This window comes from Eschrichtius robustus, chromosome 14 (assembly GCF_028021215.1).
Source record: "Eschrichtius robustus isolate mEscRob2 chromosome 14, mEscRob2.pri, whole genome shotgun sequence".
Lineage (NCBI taxonomy): Eukaryota > Metazoa > Chordata > Mammalia > Artiodactyla > Eschrichtiidae > Eschrichtius > Eschrichtius robustus.
This window is the reverse complement of record NC_090837.1, coordinates 72,576,387-72,599,686: the sequence shown is the minus strand read 5'-3', so window position 1 is coordinate 72,599,686 and position 23,300 is coordinate 72,576,387. Positions and strand designations below refer to the sequence as shown.

The following is a 23,300-nucleotide window of genomic DNA, read 5'->3' as shown; positions in this document are numbered from 1 at the left end:
GTCCTAGCCATGGCAATCAGAGAAGAAAAAGAAATAAAAGGAATACAAATTGGAAAAGAAGAAGTAAAACTGTCACTGTTTGCAGATGACTTGATACTATACATAGAGAATCCTAAAGATGTCACCAGAAAACTACTAGAGCTAATCAATGAATTTGGTAAAGTTTCAGTATACAAAATTAATGCACAAAAATCTCTTGCACTCCTATACACTAATGATGAAAAATATGAATGAGAAATTAAGAAAACACTCCTATTTACCACTGCAACAAAAAGAATAAAATACCTAGGAATAAACCTACCTAGGGAGACAGAAGACCTGTATGCAGAAAACTATAAGACACTGATGAAAGAAATTAAAGATGATACCAACAGATGGAGAGATATACCATGTTCTTGGATTGGAAGAATCAATATTGTGAAAATGACTATACTACCCAAAGCAATCTACAGATTCAGTGCAATCCCTATCAAATTACCAATGGCATTTTTTTACAGAACTAGAACAAAATATCTTAAAATTTGTATGGAGACACAAAAGACCCCGAATAGCCAAAGCAGTCTTGAGGGGAAAAAGCAGAGCTGGAGGAATCAGACTCCCTGACTTCAGACTATACTACAAAGCTACAGTAATCAAGACAATATGGTACTGGCACAAAAACGGAAATATAGATCAATGGAACCAGATAGAAAGCCCAGAGATAAACCCACGCACCTATGGTCAACTAATCTATGGCAAAGGAGGCAAGGATATACACTGGAGAAAAGACAGTCTCTTCAATAAGTGGTGCTGGGAAAACTGGAAAGCTACATGTAAAAGAATGAAATTAGAACACGCCCTAACACCATACACAAAAATAAACTCAAAATGAATTAGAGACCTAAATGTAAGACCGGGCAGTATAAAACTCTTAGCGGAAAACATAGGAAGAACACTCTTTGACAGAAATCACAGCAAGATCTTTTTTGATCCACCTTCTAGAGTAATGGAAATAAAAACAAAAATAAACAAATGAGACCTAATGAAAGTTCAAAGCTTTGGCACAGCAAAGGAAACCATAAACAAGATGAAAGACAGCTCTCAGAATGGGAGAAAATATTTGCACATGAATCAGCAGACAAAGGATTAATCTCCAAAATATATAAACAGCTCATGCAGCTCAATATTAAAAAAACAAACAACCCAATCCAAAAATGGGCAGAAGACCTAAATAGACATTTCTCCAAAGAAGACATACAGATGGCCAAGAAACACATGAAAAGCTGCTGAACATCACTAATTATTAGAGAAATGCAAATCAAAACTACAATGAGGTATCACCTCACACCAGTTAGAATGGGCATCATCAGAAAATCTACAAACAACCAATGCTATAGGGGGTGTGGAGGAAAGGGAACCCTCTTGCACTGTTGGTGGGAATATAAATTGATACAGCCACTATGGAGAACAGTATGGAGATTCCTTAAAAAAATAAAAATAGAATTCCCATATGACCCAGCAATCCCACTACTGGGCACATACCCTGAGAAAATCATAATTCAAAATGAGTCATGTACCACAATGCTCATAGCACCTCTATTTACAAAAGCCAGGACAAGGAAGCAACCTAGGTGTTCATCGACAGATGAATGGGTAAAGAAGATGTGGCACATGTGTACAATGGAATATTACTCCTCCATAAAAAGAAACGAAATTGAGTTATTTGTAGTGAGGTGGATGGACCTAGGGTCTGTCATACAGAGTGAAGTAAGTCAGAAAGAGAAAAACAAATAACATATGCTAACACATATATATATGGAATCTAAAAAAAAAAAAAAAGGTTCTGAAGAACCTATGGGCAGGACAGGAATAAAGACGCAGACGTAGAGAATGGACCTGAGGACATGAGGAGGGGGAAGGGTAAGCTGCCACGAAGTGAGAGAGTGGCATGGACATATATACACTACCAAATGTAAAATCGATAGCTAGTGGGAAGCAGCCACATAGCACAGGGAGATGAACTCGGTGCTTTGTGACCACCTAGAGGGGTGGGATAGGGAGGGTAGGAGGGAGACGTGGGAGGGAGACCCAAGAGGGAGGAGGTATGGGGATATATGCGTACGTATAGCTGATTCACTTTGTCATAAAGTAGAAACTAGCACACCATTGTAGAGCAATTATAGTCCAATAATGATGTTAAAAAAAAAAAAGCTGCAACAAGAAGTAAGAACATCTAGGAAAGGAAAAATCCCACTAGTAAAGGCAAATAAATACTATAACTATAATAGCTAAAAGATAGACATGAAGATATAAAATATGACATCAAAAACACAAAATATGGGGGAAGGGAGTAAAAAAAATGTAGATCTTTTAGGCAGTATTTGAACTTAAATGACTACCAGTTTAAAACAAAGTAGATATAGTTATGGGTCAACATATCCAAACCCCAAGATAACCACAAATCAAAAACCTACAATAGATACACAAAAAACTAGAGAGAAAGGAACACAAGCAAATCATCAAACCAAAAGGGAAGAAACTAAAAGAAGAAAAGAACAAAGAACTACAAGAAAACAGAAAACAAGTAACAAAATGACATAGCTATCGGTAATCACGTTAAATGTCAATGGATTAAATGCACCAATCAAAAGACATAGGGTGGCTGATTGGATTAAAAATAACAAGACCCATCTATACTGCTACTTACAAAAGACTCATTTGCAGAGAGGCAATTTTAGGCTTTTGATAATGTTTGGAAGCCTCAAAGTACCAATCTAAATACACATTCTGTTCAGTTCTAGAAATTTTAGCACTATTGTATACCAATTTGGTTTTAAAAAAATTCAGTTTGGGCATTTCAGAAGTTCCATTTGGCCATTGATATTCTAAATTGCCTTTGGTCAGGTAGACCCATTTAGTTAGAAATGTGTATGAGGAAGGACTGAGGTTTTTACACATAAAATTGACCAGATTCCCTGTAGGAGGGGTGCGCTGAAAATATTTAGATAACTGGGATCCTATTTCTCAGAGGTTTTTCTATAGAGTAAAAGAATAATTTTTAAACAGCTTAAAAAACTCAACCATCTTACATTTTAAACAACTCAATTCAATAGCTTAAACAGTTCAAATATCCCAAACAGCTTGCAAAGGAACTGCAGGCCTAATACTAGCCAGTTCTAAGGCAACAGGTTGGTCCTGGAGGAGCCAGGCCAAAGGCTTCTCAGCCCACTTCTCATAGAACAAGCCCTACTCCAAAGGAATGGGTCAAAGGCTGAAACAGCACAGTTGCAATGAAACAGCCCCTGTTCCAAAGGGAACAGGTTGAAACCTAACCAGTTTCAGTTGAAAGAGTCTGATCTCAAAATCTGATCAAGATGGCAAATGAGGACTCATATACAGAACAAGGCCTTAACCAGAAAGGACAAAACCTTAAAATAGATCCCAGATAAAGCCTGGAAAGCTTCAAATGCAAAGAGAGTATGAGCTCAGATCCAGGAAAAAGACATACCTTCAAACTCCAGGGTTGACAAGAAAAGCAGTGGGCACAATGGGCTCAGTTGTGGGTATCTCACCTGTTTGCTCACCAGCCCCAGACCTGTCGGGGCTCTTCTCTGGATCCCTGTATGAGCCACCAAAATGTTGACCTAAAACAAATAGACTGCCAGTTACTTCTCTAGCAAAATGGGTTTTTTGGGATCAGCAGAGAATTGCAATTCGGAGTCTGCAACTCTGGCAAACTACATGCAAGTCCCCACACAGCAAGGGAGGAGAACTCTTGGAAAAGGCAGTTGGGAGAGCTGTAGTAAACAAAGAGTTCAGGACTTTTCATTGACTGAGTTGTTGCCAGGAAAGAAGTGGAGTCTTTCTTTTTCCTGTTGGACGCTGCCATCATCATAGGGAGTGAGAGCTCCCCCTTCTGGTCTCCAGACTCTATTTAATTGACGTTTTTGTTTATTAATTTTGTTTACAGAGGGCAGCAATTAGCCTCCTTTACAGATGGGGAAACAAAGGCTAAGAGAAGTTAGGATGATGATATCCTTAATCTGCTGATCTACCACCAGGAGGGTATCATCCTAAACTCTGCCCTCACCCAGACTCCCAAGAAATAGATTCAGCCCAGAGAGCCTAGGACAATTCTCATGAGACAGAAATCAAGAGCAGCAATGAGAATTCCCTGTATGTTGTTTAGGACTCAGCCATGCAAATTTTAGGCATGACCAGTGTCGGGGGGTAGGAAGAAGAAGTCCTGAGCTGGTTTTTTTGGAGTTTTAAGTTCCATTTCTGGCTCTGACAAGGAAACGTGTGGCCTTGAACAAGTCACTCTTTTAGCTTCAGTTTTTTCCTGCTCCTTAAAACAATATTGTAATCCCCTGAGAAGTTCATTTTTTCCAACCAGATTTTTGAGATAAGGCAGTTGTATATTTTTCTGTTGGACATTTAAATCCACTGCTTTTCTGTTCAGTTCTCTTAGATATAAGAGTATGTCAACCACTATATTTTTCTCCAGAAGACCACATGGAGGCTCTGTGGGGTTGGGCAGAGAGAGCCAATATTTTTATACTCTACCTTCTTAGACAGGACCAACAAGAAAGTGCTTCTCCTTAATTAAGCATGATGATCAACTGTGGAAAGGCCAGTGGGGCTCTCCTTGTAAAGATGAAATACAGCCATGGGCAGAAAACAACGCAGGTAATTCCAGCCAGGAAGGTCTAGTCTGGAAATTTTTCAAAGGGCTACAGATTGCATAACCTAACATCTACTACCCCAGGGCAGTGTCTCCCAAGCTATTGAGGAAGATGAGCCAGGAGAAGGTTTTCCAACCTGTTTCAGTTAGTAACTGCAAGTAACAAGAGACCTAAAGATAGTGGCTTAAATGAACAAGGAATTTTTCTTTTCTTACACATAAAAATTCAAAGAGAAGCAGTTGGGAATGATATAGCAGCCCCAGTGAATTCAGGGACCTAAGCTCTTTCAACCTGACCACTCTGGCAATCTTACAAGTGGCTTCCATCCTAAAGGTTGCCCATGGTTCCAAGATGACTTGGAGCTGGAGCTCCAGACATCACATCCACATTCCAAGCAGAATGAATGGAAGGGTAAGGGGCAAAAAAGGTGCTCCTCCCAGTTGAGTCAGACCCTTTAAAAGAAATTTCCCAACATCTTATATATCATGACCACCCCTAGCTGCAAGGAGAATGGAAACTGGCTGCGCAACTAGAACTCTATGCCACACTACCTGAGCAAGTTTTTATGCTGTTTAATCTGGTTTGTTTTGGAAATGAGTACCTTCTAGAACTTTCATTTACTAGGTTACATATATAAATATTATTTTATTATCTTCCCTAAATTCCTACTTTCCGTGAGACCTTGCTTTTGCCAACCTCATTTTTGCTGTGATAAGCTTTTCTTATCTATGTTAAGCTTTTCAGGCATCTAACCCCTGTACTTGGCTAGCCATTATTGTTCTCACCCCACTTCACATGGGAGTGCTAGGTGCAACTAAGATAATTGGTCAACAGGGCTTTTAGATGTGGCAACAATGCTCTCTTTGATCTTCTCTTTGGAGTTACCAGCTCCCTCAGTCCTTGGAGGGTAGATACTTGCCAGTCTGAAAAGCTCTGTTGTACTTTGTCTCAGAGGCAGGGAGCTGAGATCAGTGCCTCCAGAGGTCATTTCCAAGTGTCCGAGCCCACCCTGGTCCACCTGGCCCGTGATGAGGCTGGGCTCCCGTGATCTCTTGCAGTTATTCCCTACTGTGTGTCAGTCACCACGGGGAAGCACAAGGACGCAGCCACTGACAGCCGGGCCTTCATCTTCCTCATCGGAGAGGATGACGAGCGCAGTAACCGCATCTGGCTGGACTACCCCCGAGGGAAGAAGGGCTTCAGCTGCGGCTCCGTGGAGGAGTTCTATGTTGCAGGCTTGGATGTGGGCGTTATCAAGAAAATAGAGGTGCTGGGCCCTAGGGCCTCGGGATGGTGACCACCCCTAGGGAAGGAAGGAAGGAGTTGACCAGTACACAGATGGGAGGGTGAGTGGGCCCGACCTGAGCCCCACTCAGAAAAGGCAGCAGAGGAAGAGCTCCTGGCCCCTGCCATCAACTAGCTGGGTGACCTTGGTTGCATCACCTGCCCCTCCAGGTCCGTTTTCCACCCACCCAATGGGGATGCCTGTGTATTAGTTTTTTATTGCTGTGTAACAAATTACTACAAACTTAATAACTTAAGGCCACACAAATGTATTATCTCACAGTGTCCTGAGTCAGAAGTCCAGGTCTGAGTTAGCTGGGCCCTCTTCTCAAGGTCTCACTGGGCTGAAATCAAGTTTCTGCCGCAGCTGGGGTCTCATCTGAGACTTGGGGTCCTGTCCCAAGCTCAACGGTTGTTGGAAGAATCTGTTTCCTTGTAGTTGTAGGACCAAGGCCAGAGGCCACCTGTATTCCCTGCCAAGTGACCCTCTCCAAAACAAGTCAGTTTGTTTCTTCAAAGCCATTCAGAGAAGATCTCTTCTGCTTCAAATCTCTCTGACTTCTTCCGTCTCTGACGTCTAGACCCTCTTTTAAAGGGCTCACCTAATGAGGTCAGGCCCACCTAGAATAATCTTTTGATTAATTCAAAGTCATCTGATTAGAGACTTTAATTACATCTGCAAAATCTCTCCACCTTCACGGGAGGGACTCTGGTCAGTGAGTGCGAAGCACATTGGAAGACAGCGCTGAGGGAGGAGGCAGAAGAATGGGGAAGCGGACGCTGAGCAGGGAGGGCTTCTTTCCCAGTTGTGCCCTGTCCTCATGGCCCCTGTGTGTCGCCTCCTAGCTGGGCCACGACGGGGCCTCCCCTGAGAGCTGCTGGCTGGTGGAGGAGCTATGCTTGGCTGTGCCCACCCAGGGCACCAAGTACACGTTGCGCTGCAATTGCTGGCTCGCCAAGGACCGAGGAGATGGAGTCACCTCCCGTGTCTTTGACCTCCTGGATGCCATGGTGGTGAACATCGGGGTGAAGGTATAGAGGGCACCTGTGTGTGTGCATTGTGTGGCTAAGGACAGTGCAGGCTGAGGTGGGCGAGAAGCAGGGGAAATGGAAATGAGAGAAGCAGCAGACTCACCCCTGGGGCATTGGCAGGGGCTGCAGCCCTATATACCAGCCAGACCCACTTTGCTAGGAGCCAAGAGAATCAAGTCTCTTCTTGTCTGCAGCTGTGTGACCTTGCACAAGTCATCTGGCCTCTCCAGACCTTGGTTTTCTCGTACAGCACATGGAAATAATGCTTCCTGTCCTGTTCCATGTAAGATCTTGATGAGAACTAATGAGACCATGAACAGTCCAGAAAAGCTTTGCATGCTCTACACAGACATGCAGAGTCATTATTCTCTGAAGGATGTGCCAACAACACCAGTAGGCCAGTCATGAGGACAGATGGCATTTGGGAGACTGTCAGCCTCTGGGTCTCATAGTGTAGTGAGTGCTGTCTGCACAAGACCCCCTTAAGGGGAAAAAGCTGGAAGGCAGGTGCTCTAAGCTCCTGTTCCATCCCCACCTCTAACTAGCCAAATGACCTGGGACAGGTTGTATAAAGTCACAGGTTGGTGTCAGGCAGGAAGCAGGATGCCTGGGTGCTGGGGCCCAAGGAAACGTGGCCAGCTGGTGGCGCAGAGGCCTCTGTGTCACATGACCCTGCAGGTTCCCTTTCTCTCTGAAAAACTGTGGGGTAAACAGAAGGTCCCAGCCCTCATCTCTATTCCTGAATCCAAACCAATGCGCTACTAGATTTAGGTCAGAAGCCGTCACACAAAGGTAAGGAGAAATCGCTCTGGGCCTGAGCATGCCCTGCCTATATAGTATATGGAAACAGAACGAAGGCATGAGTTATGGGTTCTAAAACTCTTGCCAGGCAGGAGTGTGGATGCCTGCCCATCCCCTGCTTGAGAGCCAGAGAGCAGAACTTTCTACGGCATCGATACCCCCCTCCCTTGCTCAGTCATCTCCATCTGTGGCCAGACGGTCAGCGTAGGAGAGCACACAATTCATCCAGGGACCCCCGTCCTGACCCAATTCCCAGCACGCACGTGGGCGTGTGTGTGCGCCACTCCCAGGGCGTACGCACACCCCGCTCGGTACAGCTGCATCTCCCTCTGAGCTCTTTAGTCTGTGGAAATCCAGACCCACACCCCAGTTATTCATGTTACAAAAGAACACACGTTTGTCACTTTACAAAGAAATGTAGGGCTCTTTGGACTGGCCACCTCCCCAGGACATCTGATATCAGACTGAAATTACAAAAGCCCTGTTTCTGTGTCTCTTTCTGGAAACACACCTATGACATAAAAAGAGATGTGTCTGCATAAAGGAGAGAAAGACGGACACAGAGAACACAGGAGTCTGGAGAGATCAGCCTTAAAGAGACAGTCTCCATGGGGTCACCGAGCACTCACTTTGATCAATGTGTTTCTATGCCTGCTGGATTAGAGCAAAATAGTGTCAGGCTTCTACTTTCATTTCTGATAGCTCCGTGCCCGTCACAAATGCCCTTGTTAGGTGGTCTAAGAGGATTTTCCTGGTAAAGCAAGGTGCTCTTCAATGACTCCCTTGGCAAACATGTCCTCCTGGCCAGGCCTGAAATACTACTTCGAACCTTGCAGTAGCGTGGTGAAGGTTCTAGATGCTGCTTGAAAAGGCACAACATCAGGGGCATGATCACTGCCATGAATAACTTGGGTTATGAGTCCGAAAGCGTCTGGGTGATGGGGACCTAGCGCCTGCATGAGTGACAGCAGCCACTGGGGAAGGGAAGGGCCGGGTACAGGTATATGCAGAGGAGATGCTCAGCCTGGCACGTCCTTGGCCATGTGTGCAAGCCTCTCCTGAACCTTCGAGACCTAATTGCTAGTCCTTGGGCACCTGGTGAGAGGCATGGAGTAAGAAGCCAGGACCAGAGAACCTTCCAGGTCAGGGGTGAAGATGGCCCCTCTTGACACGAGGCTGCCTCTTGGAGGAAGAACCAAGGCAGGGGCCTCGGTGAGGGCACCGTCCTCGGAGGAGTAGGCTGCTCCCTCCCCCTCCAGCAGAGGCAAAGGGAATACGTCCTCTTTGGAGCAAACCTCAGGCAAAAGGGCAAAATTCCAATCTAAAGTGAAAACCGCATACAATAGGCGGCTGTCCCACTTCACAAGTGAATGGAGGCAGAAGTCCCTGAACCATCAGACTGGGCGCTCTTCCCACTCACCGACGTGCAGGGTGCGTGCTGGCTGCAGCAGGAAGGAGGGAGCCCCCCAGAACCATTGCTGCTCCTTGACGCCAGGCCCCAAGGCGAAGTGTCTGCAGCTCTCGCAACTCTACAAAGTGCTTACCCCTATTTTATGGTAGAGGAAGCAGAGGCTGGAGAAGGTGGGGCCTCTGCCCAGGTCAACAGCTAGCACAGGACGGATCTGCGACTCAAATGGCGCCCTGCATGGCTCCAGAAGCCACTGTCTGGCCAACACAGGCTGCTGGGATGAACAGACTTAGGTTGAGATTCGACTGACAAAGATATCGGTTAACACTGGGGCTTTTGGTCATATTCCTACTGCGCACGTGTTCTCTATCAGAAACTGAACTCCTCTCCAGCACTGAACTGGACACAGCCAGGGACACAGAGGGTAACAAGGCCTAGCTCTTGCTCTCCAGACATTTACAGTTGATTAGGGGGAGGTCTCTTTTCAGAGCCATGGAGCTTGGAGGGCGTGTTGTCTTGCCCCAGTGAGAGTGAGGCAAATTCTTGGGGCTAACGGTTGAGACCAATGCCCAGGACCCACATCCCTCTCGTGGCAGGTGCTCTATGAAATGACGGTGTGGACGGGTGACGTGGTTGGTGGTGGCACTGACTCCAACATCTTTATGACCCTCTACGGCATCAACGGCAGCACAGAGGAAGTGCAGCTGGACAAAAAGAAGGCCAGGTATCTGGAGGTGGCCTGTGCCCCTTGCCCCTTTGCCCCTCCACACACCCGATCCTCCACCATCCAGCCCCATCCTGCCTTTAAATAGACTGCTCCCCTCACTCTCCCCTCATCCCCTGGGGCCTCCATGCCTCTGTGTGATTTCTCCCTCCTGGAATGCTCTTCATCCACTCTCTCTGTCTCAAGACCCTTCTGTTTCAAGGGCTAGCTCAAATCCACCTCCTCCAGGAAGCCTTCCTTGATCACCTCAGCCCACAGCACTCCTTCCTTCCTACCTTCCGCCTTTCCTTCCTTCCTTCTGTCACTCAAAAATGTTTACTGTAAGGTCTGTGTTAGTTGATAGCATTGTGTCATTGTGAATCTCCTGCTTTCATTCTTTGTATGGTAGTAATGTAACCTGTTCACATTAGGGGAAGCTGGGTGAAGGGAACACAGAAACCCTGTTCTATTTTGCAACTTGCCTACAAGTTCAAAGTGATTACAAAAAGGCTAAAATACTTTTTAAAATATTAAAAAATAATTGTACACCTATGTCAGACACTGTCTCAGACACTGGAGAAACAGTACAACCGGGAAGAGAAGATGCTCAAACTCACAAAGCTTAACACCTGAGGGAACCACAGCAACCGCATGGACCCTGATGTGGGCTTATTTTGTGCTGGACATTTTTCCAAGCCCTTTGAATGTATTGATACACCTAGTCCTCCCTACAACTCTATGAGGACCATTATTATCATCCCCATTCTATAGGTAAGAAAACTGAGGCACAGCAGGGTCAAGTCATGTTGCTCAAGGTCCCAGAGCCAGTAAGCTATGGCACTGAGCACTGCACCCAGGTGGCCCCAGTCTTAAGCATTAGGTTCTACTGCCTCTTAAGATAGTTATTAGTCATGGCAATAAAGGTGAACCTCCTGTAGTGCTTCCTGTCTGCGCCTTCCATCAAATCCTCAGCTTGGTCCTGGGTTTTGTTTGGTTTTCTATGTTCAGCCATTGTCCCCCAAACCATCCCTGGCCCCTGATATCTTAAGCATCAGAGGGGAGAGACTCAGAGCCTAAGCCTAGGATTTCTACAACCCATCCACAGCCACTCACCTCTGAGCCCACACTGCTGCCTCCCCAGGCTGGAGGGCAGGATGCAGAGAAGCCTCCTTTCTGAGTCCTCACAGCTCCTGACTCTGGCCTTGCATGTAGCAGGCATCAGTAAGTACTTCCGGATGGTGGCAGAGGTGAGGATGGTGAGGACGGTGCTGAGGATGGGGATGGCGATGCTGAAGCTCTTGGGAGCCGGGCAGAGGTTTCTTCCCGTGGACAGAGCAGTTCACGAGAGCGGGAACTCTGCTCATCTTATGCGGCTCGCGCCTGGGGGGTCTGATGAGAACAGTTTTTGCCTGTCTTCTCTTAGCACTTCTACACTCTCATTATGCAACTCCTGTTTCCTCCTGGAATTCTCCCCTGACCAATTCTCCCCTGATGATGATTGTAACAATGGCTAACATTCAATGAGCACCTGCTCCCTGCCAGGCACCATCGTAAGTGCTTTTTAAATATATATTAACTCACAGCCAATAAGGTGCCTGAGACACAGAAAGGTGAAGTAACTCCTCAAGGTCACTCAGGTAGTAAGCAGGGGAGCTGAGATTCGAACTCCTGAAATTGTGGAAATAAACGAAGGCCGAATGAGAACAGAGGCTATTTATTTAGAGCTTGCTATAGCAAGGGTGTGAGCCACCATCACTTTGTTTGGCAGAGGCTAAGGCTGTCAGGAGTCTGGCAGAGCTTCAGAGTGTAGCATTACTGGGGGCATGGCAAAGCTGGAGGGGAGCTACCTAGAACTGGGCGTCTTATGTGATTGGATTGGGGAACGTATCTGGATTTCTCTGATTGTCTTGAGTTGGGAGAGGGGGCAAATCAGGGAAGCTGGCAGTCATTCCCCACATCCTGACCATCATGGGCCCACTGCTGGTGAGGCTGCAGTCTGGCTGCCTGGGATGGCTGCTGCTGCAGAGGTGGTGGGTCAGAGTTCTGTTATCATCTCTGGTTTAGTTAGTGTCTGTTTGTATCTTCAGTCTCTCACAATCTTAACCACTATACTTTGACCCTAATCTCCACCCAGACTCCAAATTCCTGGAATTTCTCGGATTAATTATCCCACGCCTACATTCCACCTTATTTTATAGACATACGCAGACACAGTTGCTGGTGGGAAAGATAGATACCTCCTTTCTGGTAGTATCTAAATTCCAAAAATGTTGCTTGAAAGTCACACCATATTGTAAATGCTTCGAGGCACCTTGCTAAAGAATTTTGGTTTTCCAAATTAAGATTTATTCTGTGAGGAGAGCCATCATTTCTTAATTATTCTGTAGGGCAAGCTCAGGGCTCTTACCCAAGACATATTTTGCTTCATTGCATTTGCAAGTGGCCCGAAGTTTGGCCTGTGTCTTGGAATCCTCATTATAGGTGTCAGCATCTTGACTCAGGGACTTGGATAGCAAGACCCACTGGGCTTGTGTCATGCACACAGTTTACTGTTGTGCAAGGGAGCCTTTCCCAAGAAATGGCGTGTGACCAGAATGGAGGCAGAAACGTGCATGTGTCACACAGAAAGCATTGTGTAGGTTTGCCTGCTGCAGCGCCCCTGTTGTAAAATGCTATACCCAGAGGCCAAATTTGATAGCAATTCCCTCAACCCCACTCCCCGGCTAAAGTCTCCAACTTGTCATCTTGCCACTTTGGGGAAAACTGTTCTGGTAAATTCATTCACAGTGAGATGGTCGTGAATGGATGTGGCATTCAAAAAAATGATGCCCTGAAAAGGTAATGCTTAAACCCAAGGAATGACTGTCTAACAGTGGAACTTGAGGCAATTAGTTTCTAATGGATGTAGGGGCTATTTTTAGGCAAATAGATGTGGTTTTTCTCTAGAGGGAAGTAAGTGCCTGTAAGGAATCATTCCTCGGCCCAGTGGAGACCCCATGAATCGGGAAATTCTTTGGTCTGGAAGCAAACCAGATTCTCAGAGTTCTGTTGTGTTTGCCCTTCTGGATGGCCCCCCGGCTTCCACTAACGCTTAGTGCAAAGAAGATGAGAAGAGACTCAGCTCAAGAGAACGCAAACGGAGGGCAGAGCCCAGATGGCTTTCCAGGTGCCATTTCAGGAGGCAGTTGGGAGCCACCAGTGACGGTGGCCTGGGCTTAGCTTGTAAGTTTTGAATCTTTCCTTCATATCTTTCTCACTTAGATCTCACACTGCCTGGTTAGTGATAAAGCTCTGAGAATGGAAAGGGCCCATCTTTGGGGACTTCATGGGCAGGGGAGTTGGTGGGGAGGCTCCTGGAGTTGGTCAGGCTTGGAGGGAGGTCTCAGGGCTGAGTGGGAATGGTGGTAGTCCGAGAGAAGAGGCAAGCGGGCTGAGTTCCAGGGACAGGTGCCTTTGAAAGGTCAGGCAGTTGGAAAGTCCTAGCACCCACTGCTGGGTGACCCCTCTTGACACATCATCTTCAGCTCAGAGGCTGCCCTTTAAAAGGACACTGGAAGATTCGAACCTGTGCTGGGCCTGATCATGGCATTTGAGGATGGTAGAGACTTAGAATCTGTTTGAGATTTCTTTAACTTTGATCTACTCTCAAACCAGGGCAAGGATGCTCATGAGATATGGATGCAGACGGGTTGATGCAGCTCCCTGCTGGGCAGCAAGTTCAATGATCTTGTTGGTCCCTGAGGAGCCCGGTTCAGAGGAGCCAGGGCCTGTGGGCTCTGCCTTTTGCCCCTCAGTCACATCAGCACCTGTGGACACCTACACCACCACTGAGGCAGTCCTCCTGCTACTCACCAATGCCTGGAGTTCTCTCTGTGCTGGGTCTCTCATCTGCCCCCCCTACAGTCCCAAAGTGTACATTCTTGCCACTTGGGGCTGTAGTAGTTTCCCGAGGTTATGATAAAAACTTACTACAAACCTAGTGGCTTAAAGCAATGCAAACTTATTCTCTAACATTGTGCTGATGAGCACTTCAGGCCTGGAGAAGAGAGGTCTGGTGGCTACTGCAAGGGCCTGGGGAGGGGAGACAGTAGAGGCACTGAGCTTAGCCAAACTGTTGACAATTAAACAATTAGCTCTTGGGGCAGAGCTGGGGCCGACTTATGAAGGGTTGGCCAATGCTGTCCTTAGAGGGACAGCGCTGCCCCCAGTTGCTGTGGGATGGAGCATGGGCTAGATGGCCACTGGTACTGGAAGGAGCTGGGTCTAACACGAAGCTACAGGTGAGCCTCTGATCCCAGCCAACTCCGGGAGCCCCAGCCCTACCTCTAAGATGCACAGAGGCAAAGTGCCTGAGCAGCTGCCCCAGGGAGGCTGGCTTTGAACCCCATAACCTTCTTCCCTATCTTCCAGCCACCCCGTCCCCAGGCTCCTTACCCATAAATCTTCCCCAGCTTCTTAGCAATGTCTAAAACTTTTCCATTAAATACTGGCCCTTCCAGCCTAAGGCTTTGGGTTTGGTTAGCCTTAGGCTGTCCTCCGTCACAGAGACTGGTGAGTGAGTGAGCGCTAGGCCCTTTCCCAAGGACAGCCTTTGATGGGGTGGAGAACAGAAGGAAGGGATAATAGGAAGGGAGTGAGGGGCAGCTAAAGCTGCTGAGCTCCTTCAGGTAGATGAGCAGGGCAAAGCCTGGGCCACTTCAGCAGCCCCATCCTTCTGAGCCAGAGGCAGGGGAACCTGACTCAGAGGCTGACCACTTCTCCAGCGGCGGCCCCTCAACGTCGTGGCTCTCCCTCGTATCAACTGGTGTGTCTTGAGGGGGTGTGGAGCAGCAGGGAAAATGTGGCTGGTGAGCTGTGGAGGAATGAAGGGCCAATGAGGGGGTTTCCTTTCGGATGCAGGCCTTTTACCCTGAGGAGAGGGGTCTATCCAGGTGTAATCGGGGTTTAGCCTTTAATGAAGGGTGAGGGGGCAACTGTAACCCAGTCTTCAGTTTTCTAAAAGAAAAGCTTATTTCTCTCTCCCTTTTTCCTTACACCTGCCCCACCATAAAATCTCCATAAAAGGGAGATATTTGGCTAAATTCAAAGGGCGAAAATTTTTTTAAAAATACAAAGCACAGATTTCTGAAGTTCCTTTGTTCTGCAAAATTATACACCTGGCAAGAGTAAGGAATCAATGAGTTGAAAGATTATTTGAGAGAATCTCCACTATGTGAGATGAGCTTGACAGGGGAATTTGTGAGCACCGCCTTCCAGTTCCCATGTGACCAGAAGGACAGACAGTTTAAACTAGAGCAGGAGGGATTTAGGGCAGACTTCTGGGAGAGTGTTTTTACTTCTAATAATCATAAAGTGCACATAAGCAAGTTATCAAAGGAATTAGGCCTCTGTTCCACTGCTGTCTTGAAGATGAGGGGTAGTTAGTTCTCAGTTTGCAGCATTTGCAGTCCCAGCTCCCACTGGCTGTGGCCTCTGTTTTTAAAAGTATGTTTTGTTCAAGGAAGCATAAAATTGCCATGCAGTGTCATATCTTCAGTGATACCTGCATTACCCCCAGGGGCTTATCAGCAGCAGCATCTGGAATCAGTGAGCAGTCAAGCAATGTCAGCACTGAAGGTCGCATTTTGCATGCAGCACTGTGGGAAGAGCAGTAAGAAATAAAGATAGAGCGTCTGTGAGATGATGTGGTCATTCGGTAGAAAAATAGTAATAGCAACAAAAACAATGTTAACTGCCATTTTACAGTTATTAGTAGTATTACCCAACCTAGGGCCACTGCCTTCAGTTATGCATATTCTGTACAGAAAAATGTGAACAGCACTATCTAGAGTTGTGCAGTGCACAACTTGCCCCACCGTTCGTGGCAGCCATGTCACTCATAGAGTCTCATTTAAAGCTTTGCAGGTATGGAATTCTTTTCACATTTTAAGTTGATTTCACATCCATTTTGTCCTCATGACAGTTTTATGAGATTGCCGGGCCAGTGTCATTTTCCCTAGACTACAGATGAGGAAACCAAGTCCCAGAGAGGAGCTGGGACTGTTCCATGTGGTTAGCAGAATGAGATTAGAACCCAGATCTGGTACCTCTTGATTCAGGACCATGTCTGCCAGCAACTCACTTAACCCAGTCTTTTGGGAACACATCTGGGGTGCAAGATACAGGCTAGTGGGGAGTCACGGGGAGCTGAGAGGCCTCTTCTTCTCTCCTTACCCTGAATCTGGTCTCTGGCATGGCCTCGCCCTCTCACCATGGCCAGCCTCCCTTCTTCACGCCCCACCTCTCCACCCCCAGATTTGAGCGGGAGCAGAATGACACCTTCATCATGGAGATTCTGGACATCGCCCCGTTCACCAAGATGCGGATCCGAATTGATGGCCTGGGCAGCCGGCCCGAGTGGTTCCTGGAGAGGGTAACATGGCTGGACCCTCACCCTCCCTTCCACCCACTGCCCACCCCCTTCTTCCTGCTCCTTTGGGCTGTCAGTGGGCCTTGTTGAAGTGCAAATGTCACCTTAAAGGGTTGTTATGCGAACCTGGCCCAGATAATCAATACGCCCTTTGGTGTGAATTAATCAGGAGACATAGTTTTATTTATTTGAGTCCAGTCAAAACTGAATCAGCTGCCAGGGAATACAGCCTGCCCTGTCAGTGCAATGTGGACAGAGCCAGGGTGTGGGCTTCCTGGAGGAAGCGAGTTGGGAGGGGTGAGAGGGGAGCAGCAGAAACTGGGGCGGCAAGGCTCCAATGGTGGGAACATTAGGCAGACGGCAAGGAGGCTTCCGGTGCCCCCGTGATCACGGTTAGCTGGCTGCCTCTTCTTCCATCTTGGACCAGTGCTCCCCTCTGAGTCATCCTCTCATCCCTCATCCATCAAAGGCCATCTGTCCCAAGTCCCCTCAGACTCTGCTCCCCTATCCAGCCTTTAGCAGGTTTTTCTTGAGCCAACAATATGGTGCTTCCACCAAGGACAATCTGGCGAGCTTGGGTACACAGTTCCAGGGGTCTATGGCTGACAGTGGTTTGGTTGGTCTGTTTTTCTGTCATTCATTCAGCAAACATTTCTCATGCACAGTGATGGGCACCTCTCAGAAATATATTTAGACGAATTGTCCATTTCCAACTCCCCAAGTGAGGGTAGACTTGGCAGGGGCTTCAGACCCTGTTCCAGGCCCGCGGGGCAGGGTCTTTTCCTGGAGAGTACTCTTTCCTCATGCCTCGAGTCTAAATCAGAAGAACTTGTCTCAGGCCTGGAATCATGGGTCCCGGCGGTCCAGATGAGGGGGCTGCATAGCGGGTGGGCAGCTGGCAGAGGTGAGGGAGGTATTCCCACACTGGCCCCTCTCCCCCAGATCCTCCTGAAGAACATGAACACTGGAGACCTGACCATGTTCTACTACGGAGACTGGCTGTCCCAGCGGAAGGGCAAGAAGACCCTGGTGTGTGAGATGTGTGCCGTCATCGACGGGGAGGAGATGATGGAGTGGACTTCCTATACCGTCTCAGTGAAGACCAGTGACATCCTGGGTGAGTCAGTGAGTCCCTCCCTTCTCCTATACCCACCTGCCACTAACCCTGCCCCTCCTTAAATTCTGGCTCAGGTCCTGGGCTCTGGTCAAGACATTTTTCTCTGGATGGCCTTCCAAAAGTTAGTCAGGCCAGTTCCTTTCCACAGTGTGCCACCTTCTACCTGAACAAAGTATTCCTGCCAGTGACTGACATGGCTCTGTCCTTCCTGCCTCAGGGAAGTGGGGGAGAACATCATCAGGCCGTATCGTCAGCACTTTTGAAAACGGTGCAGGAACTTGGCTCAGAGGCCCTCTGTCCTCCTGCTGCCTCCTGACACCCCTCACCCAGGGGCCGTGCATCTTGGATGCCCTTGGGTTCCTTCCCACATCCCTGTGCCTGGCCACCATCTGCTGTGTGCCAGCTTTGGCCTGGGGTCTTAAGATGGGATAAGTCCCTGAGCCCGTGTGTGACTGACATTCGAGTGCAGCAATGACAGTGAGGCTGTGACAGAAGTTGGCACAGGTGCTGGGAACCCAGAGGAGGGCACCTTACCTAGCCTGAGATCAGGGGAAAGGGTCATGGAGAGCTTCCCAGAGGTGGTGCCAAAGTCTGGCCCAGAAAGACAAACAGAAACCGGTGAGGCAGAGGGGACACCAGAGGAGGGGCCTTCCAAGCAAAAGTATGAGCGTGCTCAAAGGCCTGCAGCTGAGAGGAAAGCAATGCCCCCTGCCTCCCCTCCCCTATACCAAGCCTGTTCCCCAGCAGCTGGTGCAAGGAATCTGGCAAACTCACTCACACTACTTACAAATGGCTAGTGAGAGAGCCCCTTGTTGGCCCTGGTAGCTTACATTTTCAACAGAGGAGCATTCAGCCAAAGAAATGAAGCATCTCCGGCATACGTGATGGGTCAGGACAGCTGGCAAAGTTTCTTTGGCACCTCCCTTCTTCCTTTCCTCCTCAGAGTGAAGCCTTCACTCTCTTCGCTTAAAGTTCCAAGTGTTCACGGTTTTCGAGTCCCTCATCCCTACATGATGTGCTCTCAGAAAACAATAACTTCATTTTTAACCACAGGGTGTGTATCAGAAAATCTTCAAGGAGTGACCTCTTCCAGAAGCCTTTTCTTTTCAACTGGGGTCAATACCTCTATTTGTCTTAAGCAAATGATGTGAAGCTCTAGTGTAGAATGTCAACCAGAGGCAGATCTGGGAACAAGGAACTTTCACATTGTACAGGAGGGAGTTTATTTCTAAACTGTAAAGCCAGTCTACACGGCACATGTTTAAGTATGGGTGTATTTCCCCCAAACTAGGTGAGTTCTTGTACCAAACCATTCACACTTGCTAACCGGGGTCCCAGTGAGCCCAGCAGCATTTACAAGCCACAGAGGTGAGATGAAGGATAGAGTTGTAGACCTGGGAGCCCTATGACACTGACCAGCCCTTTCCGACCTCACCCCTGGCCTCGATGACTCAACTTGCCCATGTGCCCCCCCTGGCTCCTCCCAGGATCCCGAGAGTGAGGCCAGAGCAAGAGAGCTATGATTCACAAAAGCCAGCACCCAGAACCCTTGTCTTGTGCACCCCAGGAGCGGGCACTGATGCCAATGTGTTCATCATCATCTTTGGGGAGAATGGGGACAGCGGGACCCTGGCCCTGAAGCAGTCGGCCAACTGGAACAAGTTCGAGCGGAACAGCACCGACACATTCAACTTTTCCGACATGCTGAGCCTGGGCCACCTCTGCAAGCTGAGGGTCTGGCACGACAACAAAGGTAACTCAGGCTCAAGATCAAGGTGGGAGGGAGGGCAGGCCTCAGCTCTCCACCTGAGCCCCACCCTGTCTCCCTGACTGCACGTGGACCCTTCTACCCCAGGGTGACAGGGAACCGAAAGCAGTTGATTGCCACCATTTTTTTTAAGTTTATTTATTCATTTATTTATTTTTGGCTGCATTGGGTCTTCGTTGCTGAGCCGGGCTTTCTCTAGTTGCGGCGAATGGGGGCTACTCTTCATTGTAGTGCGCAGGTTTCTCATTGCGGTGGCTTCTCTTGTTGCAGAGCACAGGCTCCAGGCACATGGGCTTCAGTAGTTGTGGCACATGGGCTCAGTAGTTGTGGCTTGCGGGCTCTAGAGCACCGGATCAGTAGTTGTGGCGCACAGGCTTAGTTGCTCTGCGACATATGGGATCTTCCTGGACCAGGGCTTGAACCCGTGTCCCCTGCACTGGCAGGCTGATTCTTAACCACTGCACCACCAGGGAGGCCCAAATGCCACCAGTTTGACTGTTCCATCAGTTAGAACAGCCAATGTTTCTGGGCAAATTTTAGTTCCTCCTGCTCCCCCCTGTCCCCCAGGGTGATGAGTAGCCCTTAATTTTCTGTGATGTCGGGGCATTAATTCTACTTAGTTCAGATATAAAAATTAAGAAAAAAAGGGCTACATCACCAAATTCACTTCCCATGGATTTTCTATAAAGGATTATGTTTGTTTATTTATAATAGCAAGTCTAAAATTAGTCAAATTCACTTATAAATATGAATGATGGGATAGAATATAAGCCAAGCAAGAAATTTATTTTTAACTTCAAAATACCTAAGGAATACTTTGTCATATCTGTAATTGTGCTGAAGTTCATGTTCAGTGTTTTTTCATTATCCTTTTGTTGTCTTCAGGCCACTCTGAACATTGTTTTCTGGCTTTGGGTCTTTATGTTATACATTATATAATTAGAAAAGAGTTGTTAAATACTAAATTTCACCTCCTTGAGACACATTACTTTCTTAATTTTGTGTTCTAACTCACCCTCTTGTCTTCCATTGAAACTGGCCTCAGCAAAGCTATTCACTCAAATCCTTCTCCAGTCTTTCCTGAGTTTCCCCCATGAGAGGCCCAGAGGTGTCCTGAGTGTTGTATTTGTCCTTACTTCTTCCACATCCTGACAGACGACCAATATGTCTGTCATGGTATCTGATGAAGCCCAACTTGGCAGCTTTAACATGGGTTAAACAGTAAAATTTTTTAAATAACATGGGATAAGCTCTGATTAAGCACAGAGAAAGTACTCAGTCTTCAGAGCAATAATCTAATGAAGATTTGCACAGCTCTCAGTTTTCAAACCTCAGTGTACCCATTCAGTCATTCACTGAGCGAACATTTACAGCATTCACTATGGGCCTAGTGCTCTGTTAAATATGAATGATACAAACATTTGACCCTTAAACAATCTTGTGAATTCCTGCAACAGAAGCACTGAATCATCTCTCTTTTCTACAACCAAGGAATATTGAGGCCCTGTGAAGTTTGAACAACTTACTCAGAATCACACAGCAAGAAAGAGACACAGCCAAAACTCAAATCCAGGTCTTCTGATGCCTGTTCTGGGATACCAGCCCATCCTGCCAGTTCCATTCTGCACCCTCACCAGCCACTGTGCCAACAGGTCAAAAAGGAAGATGAGGAGACGAGGACAGCTTCTTCTACCTCTCTTCACTATGTCCCCCATACATGTTTATTGTCAGGGTATAGAGGGAGGATGACTTCTCCAGAAAAGTGAAAGGGGATGCTTATTCCTCTCCTGTTCATTCTGTGTCATTGTAAGTCTATGGAAAGAAACATACTTGCAAAATATTCTCAAAATATCCCTAATGAATCTCTACTCTTTCCCAATAAGGAAACAAAACAAAGATCCCTGAATTCTTTCTCACTCTCTCATCATCCATTATGATTGTTTTAGAATTAGTAGAAGGTTGGCCAGTGGTCGAAAGTCTGGCTTAACAACAAGAGCCAAATTATTACGATCATCTCCTGCCCCAGACAGTTCATAAGATCAAGATGAGCCGCTGCCCATGACACTCCACAAATGGATCACTCAGTCAAGACAATCACTTCAGTGTTTGAGCAAGATGCCAGGGGCTCAGTAAAAGCACTGAGCTCCATTGTGTGTGTCACCACAAGCCTAATTAGAGTGCTTTGACAGACCAGATTGATGGGGGTGGGTGGGGATGGGGTTTGTCTACCCTAATATCCATGCAAACAGTTTCCTGTTGCAGTGTCCACGCCAGAGGCAAACCATAGTTTAGGAAGTATATTCCTGGGAAGTGTGCCCCTGTCCTAATCAGAAAGAAGCACATTTTATCTCTGGACTGCCAACACACCCTGGCAAGGCATTACTCTTGAGAGTAGGGGCCATGGCTCATTCATATTTATTTTCATAACTGCCTACAAAGGTGCCTGTGGCATAGTGGAGACTCACTAAATCTTAGCTTAGTTGAGACTCCACCACCTCCCCCACTCCCAGGAGAGAGCTGAGAAATATCAGGGCCTTTAATTCTGTTCTTCCACAGCCCCTACCTCAGAAGCAACAGAGAAACAAAGGGACTAAAGCCTTGAGAAGGAAGAAATATTATTCCCAGCCAGTCTGAACAATCCCCTTAGGGTTCGACCACATGACGGGATCAGAGGTCAAGGGGCTCCCTGATCACCTCCTGGTCAGGTCAGAGAACTGGGCAGGGAAGAACTTCATGTAGACCGTGATGACCTCCATCCCTCTTCCAAGGAGAGAAGACAGTGTCAGGGCCATTTTTAATATGAAGGTTTCACTCACAGGGTTGTGAGGGTGGAGGGGATGACCAGAAAGACTGAGGATGCCCGTGTTGAAGACCACAGTTCTGGGTAAACACGCTAGAGCCTTTGGAGCTGTGTAGCTGTCCAGGGTACTGACTTCTCTCAGGCTTCTCTCAATTCTGGACTCTGCCACCTGTTTCTAGGGTTCCCACCTTTGAGGCTGACTATTTTCAGCCGGGACTGTTATAGACTTCCCTCAGCTTGCCAAAATGGTTCAATTTACCATACGTCTCATCCTCAACTCACAGCAATAAAAGACAGATAACTGCTGATCTAAGATCAGAGTTCATCTCTGTTTCCTGCCTTCAAAGGCTGCTATCTTGAACTCCATCTAATCTAACTCCACCTGACTAAATATCTGAAACCCTACTGGTTCTTTGTTCCTTGGATGACTTCTCCTGTTGCTACCACACCTTCAAAGTCTGCCTTCTCCTTCCATCCCAATCTGTTTCTCATCACAGACTTTCCAGAGTCCTCTTAGGCATTCCTGCTCCATGTGGTATCCCTCCTTCCAAACTATCTAGGAAAGCAAAGGCTCACATATTTGAGGAAAATGTTCCAGAAAGTCAAGCAGTAACATTCCAGGAGTCAGGGATAAGGTTTGCCTGTAGTGATGCCTATGTTGCCCCCTTTCTTGTTTTTCTCCTCCTACCTGACATGTCCTTTTCCCAGACAACATGAGCCTTTCAGTTCCTCTACTACTGTAGTCCTAATGATTCCTAACAAGTCCTAACAAGTTTTCATATTGATTTCAGTCAATAAATCAAATATAACCAATTCTCATTATCCACAATAGTTTTGCACTCTAAGGTTGCTGCAAACACTGAACCACTGCTCCTAGGGAAAATACAAGGTTAGGTTCCTGCAGGCCTCTGGTCACAGCATTTTCATCAACCAGTCAATACATAACTTTGTTTTATGTGTGTTCCTGTTTAAAGACACCTCATCTAATATATATTCTTGATTTACTAACGGTGAACTCATGGTCATCAATACTATAACTCATGCCTAAAGGAACATTATGTGACAAATCTATTTTCTCTGTAAGGCACATCACAGCCTTGTTGCACTTAGAAACACTAGACAGCTCTCTAGCACTATGCTTCGGGGGCATTTAAAGTAGCAAAATTACCAACAAAAAGCATAAAAATGTAAAAAGAAAAAACCACAGCACTAAATAGACCACACAAAGGACACTTATTCATAGTGTGAGAGCTGAAACAAGGGGGCAGAGCACCACCTTGTTTAACCTCAGCTGGCAACATGTGCATCAGACAG

The 23,300-nt window shown here is 47.1% G+C and overlaps 1 protein-coding gene across 2 annotated transcripts in view; it reads left to right on the top strand.

Annotated features, from left to right (window-relative positions):
• The window catches only part of LOXHD1 (lipoxygenase homology PLAT domains 1), a 220,700-nt gene that overhangs the window by 173,177 nt on the left and 24,223 nt on the right, over window positions 1-23,300 (top strand). Inside the window, exons 32-37 of one of the 2 annotated variants that reach the window (XM_068563301.1) lie at window positions 5,723-5,931; window positions 6,795-6,980; window positions 9,786-9,913; window positions 16,187-16,304; window positions 17,244-17,418; window positions 18,986-19,171. In XM_068563301.1, the coding sequence (XP_068419402.1) occupies window positions 5,723-5,931; window positions 6,795-6,980; window positions 9,786-9,913; window positions 16,187-16,304; window positions 17,244-17,418; window positions 18,986-19,171 (1,002 nt within the window). The remainder of the gene's footprint in view (window positions 1-5,722; window positions 5,932-6,794; window positions 6,981-9,785; window positions 9,914-16,186; window positions 16,305-17,243; window positions 17,419-18,985; window positions 19,172-23,300) is intronic. The other variant, XM_068563302.1, reaches the window with a different exon arrangement.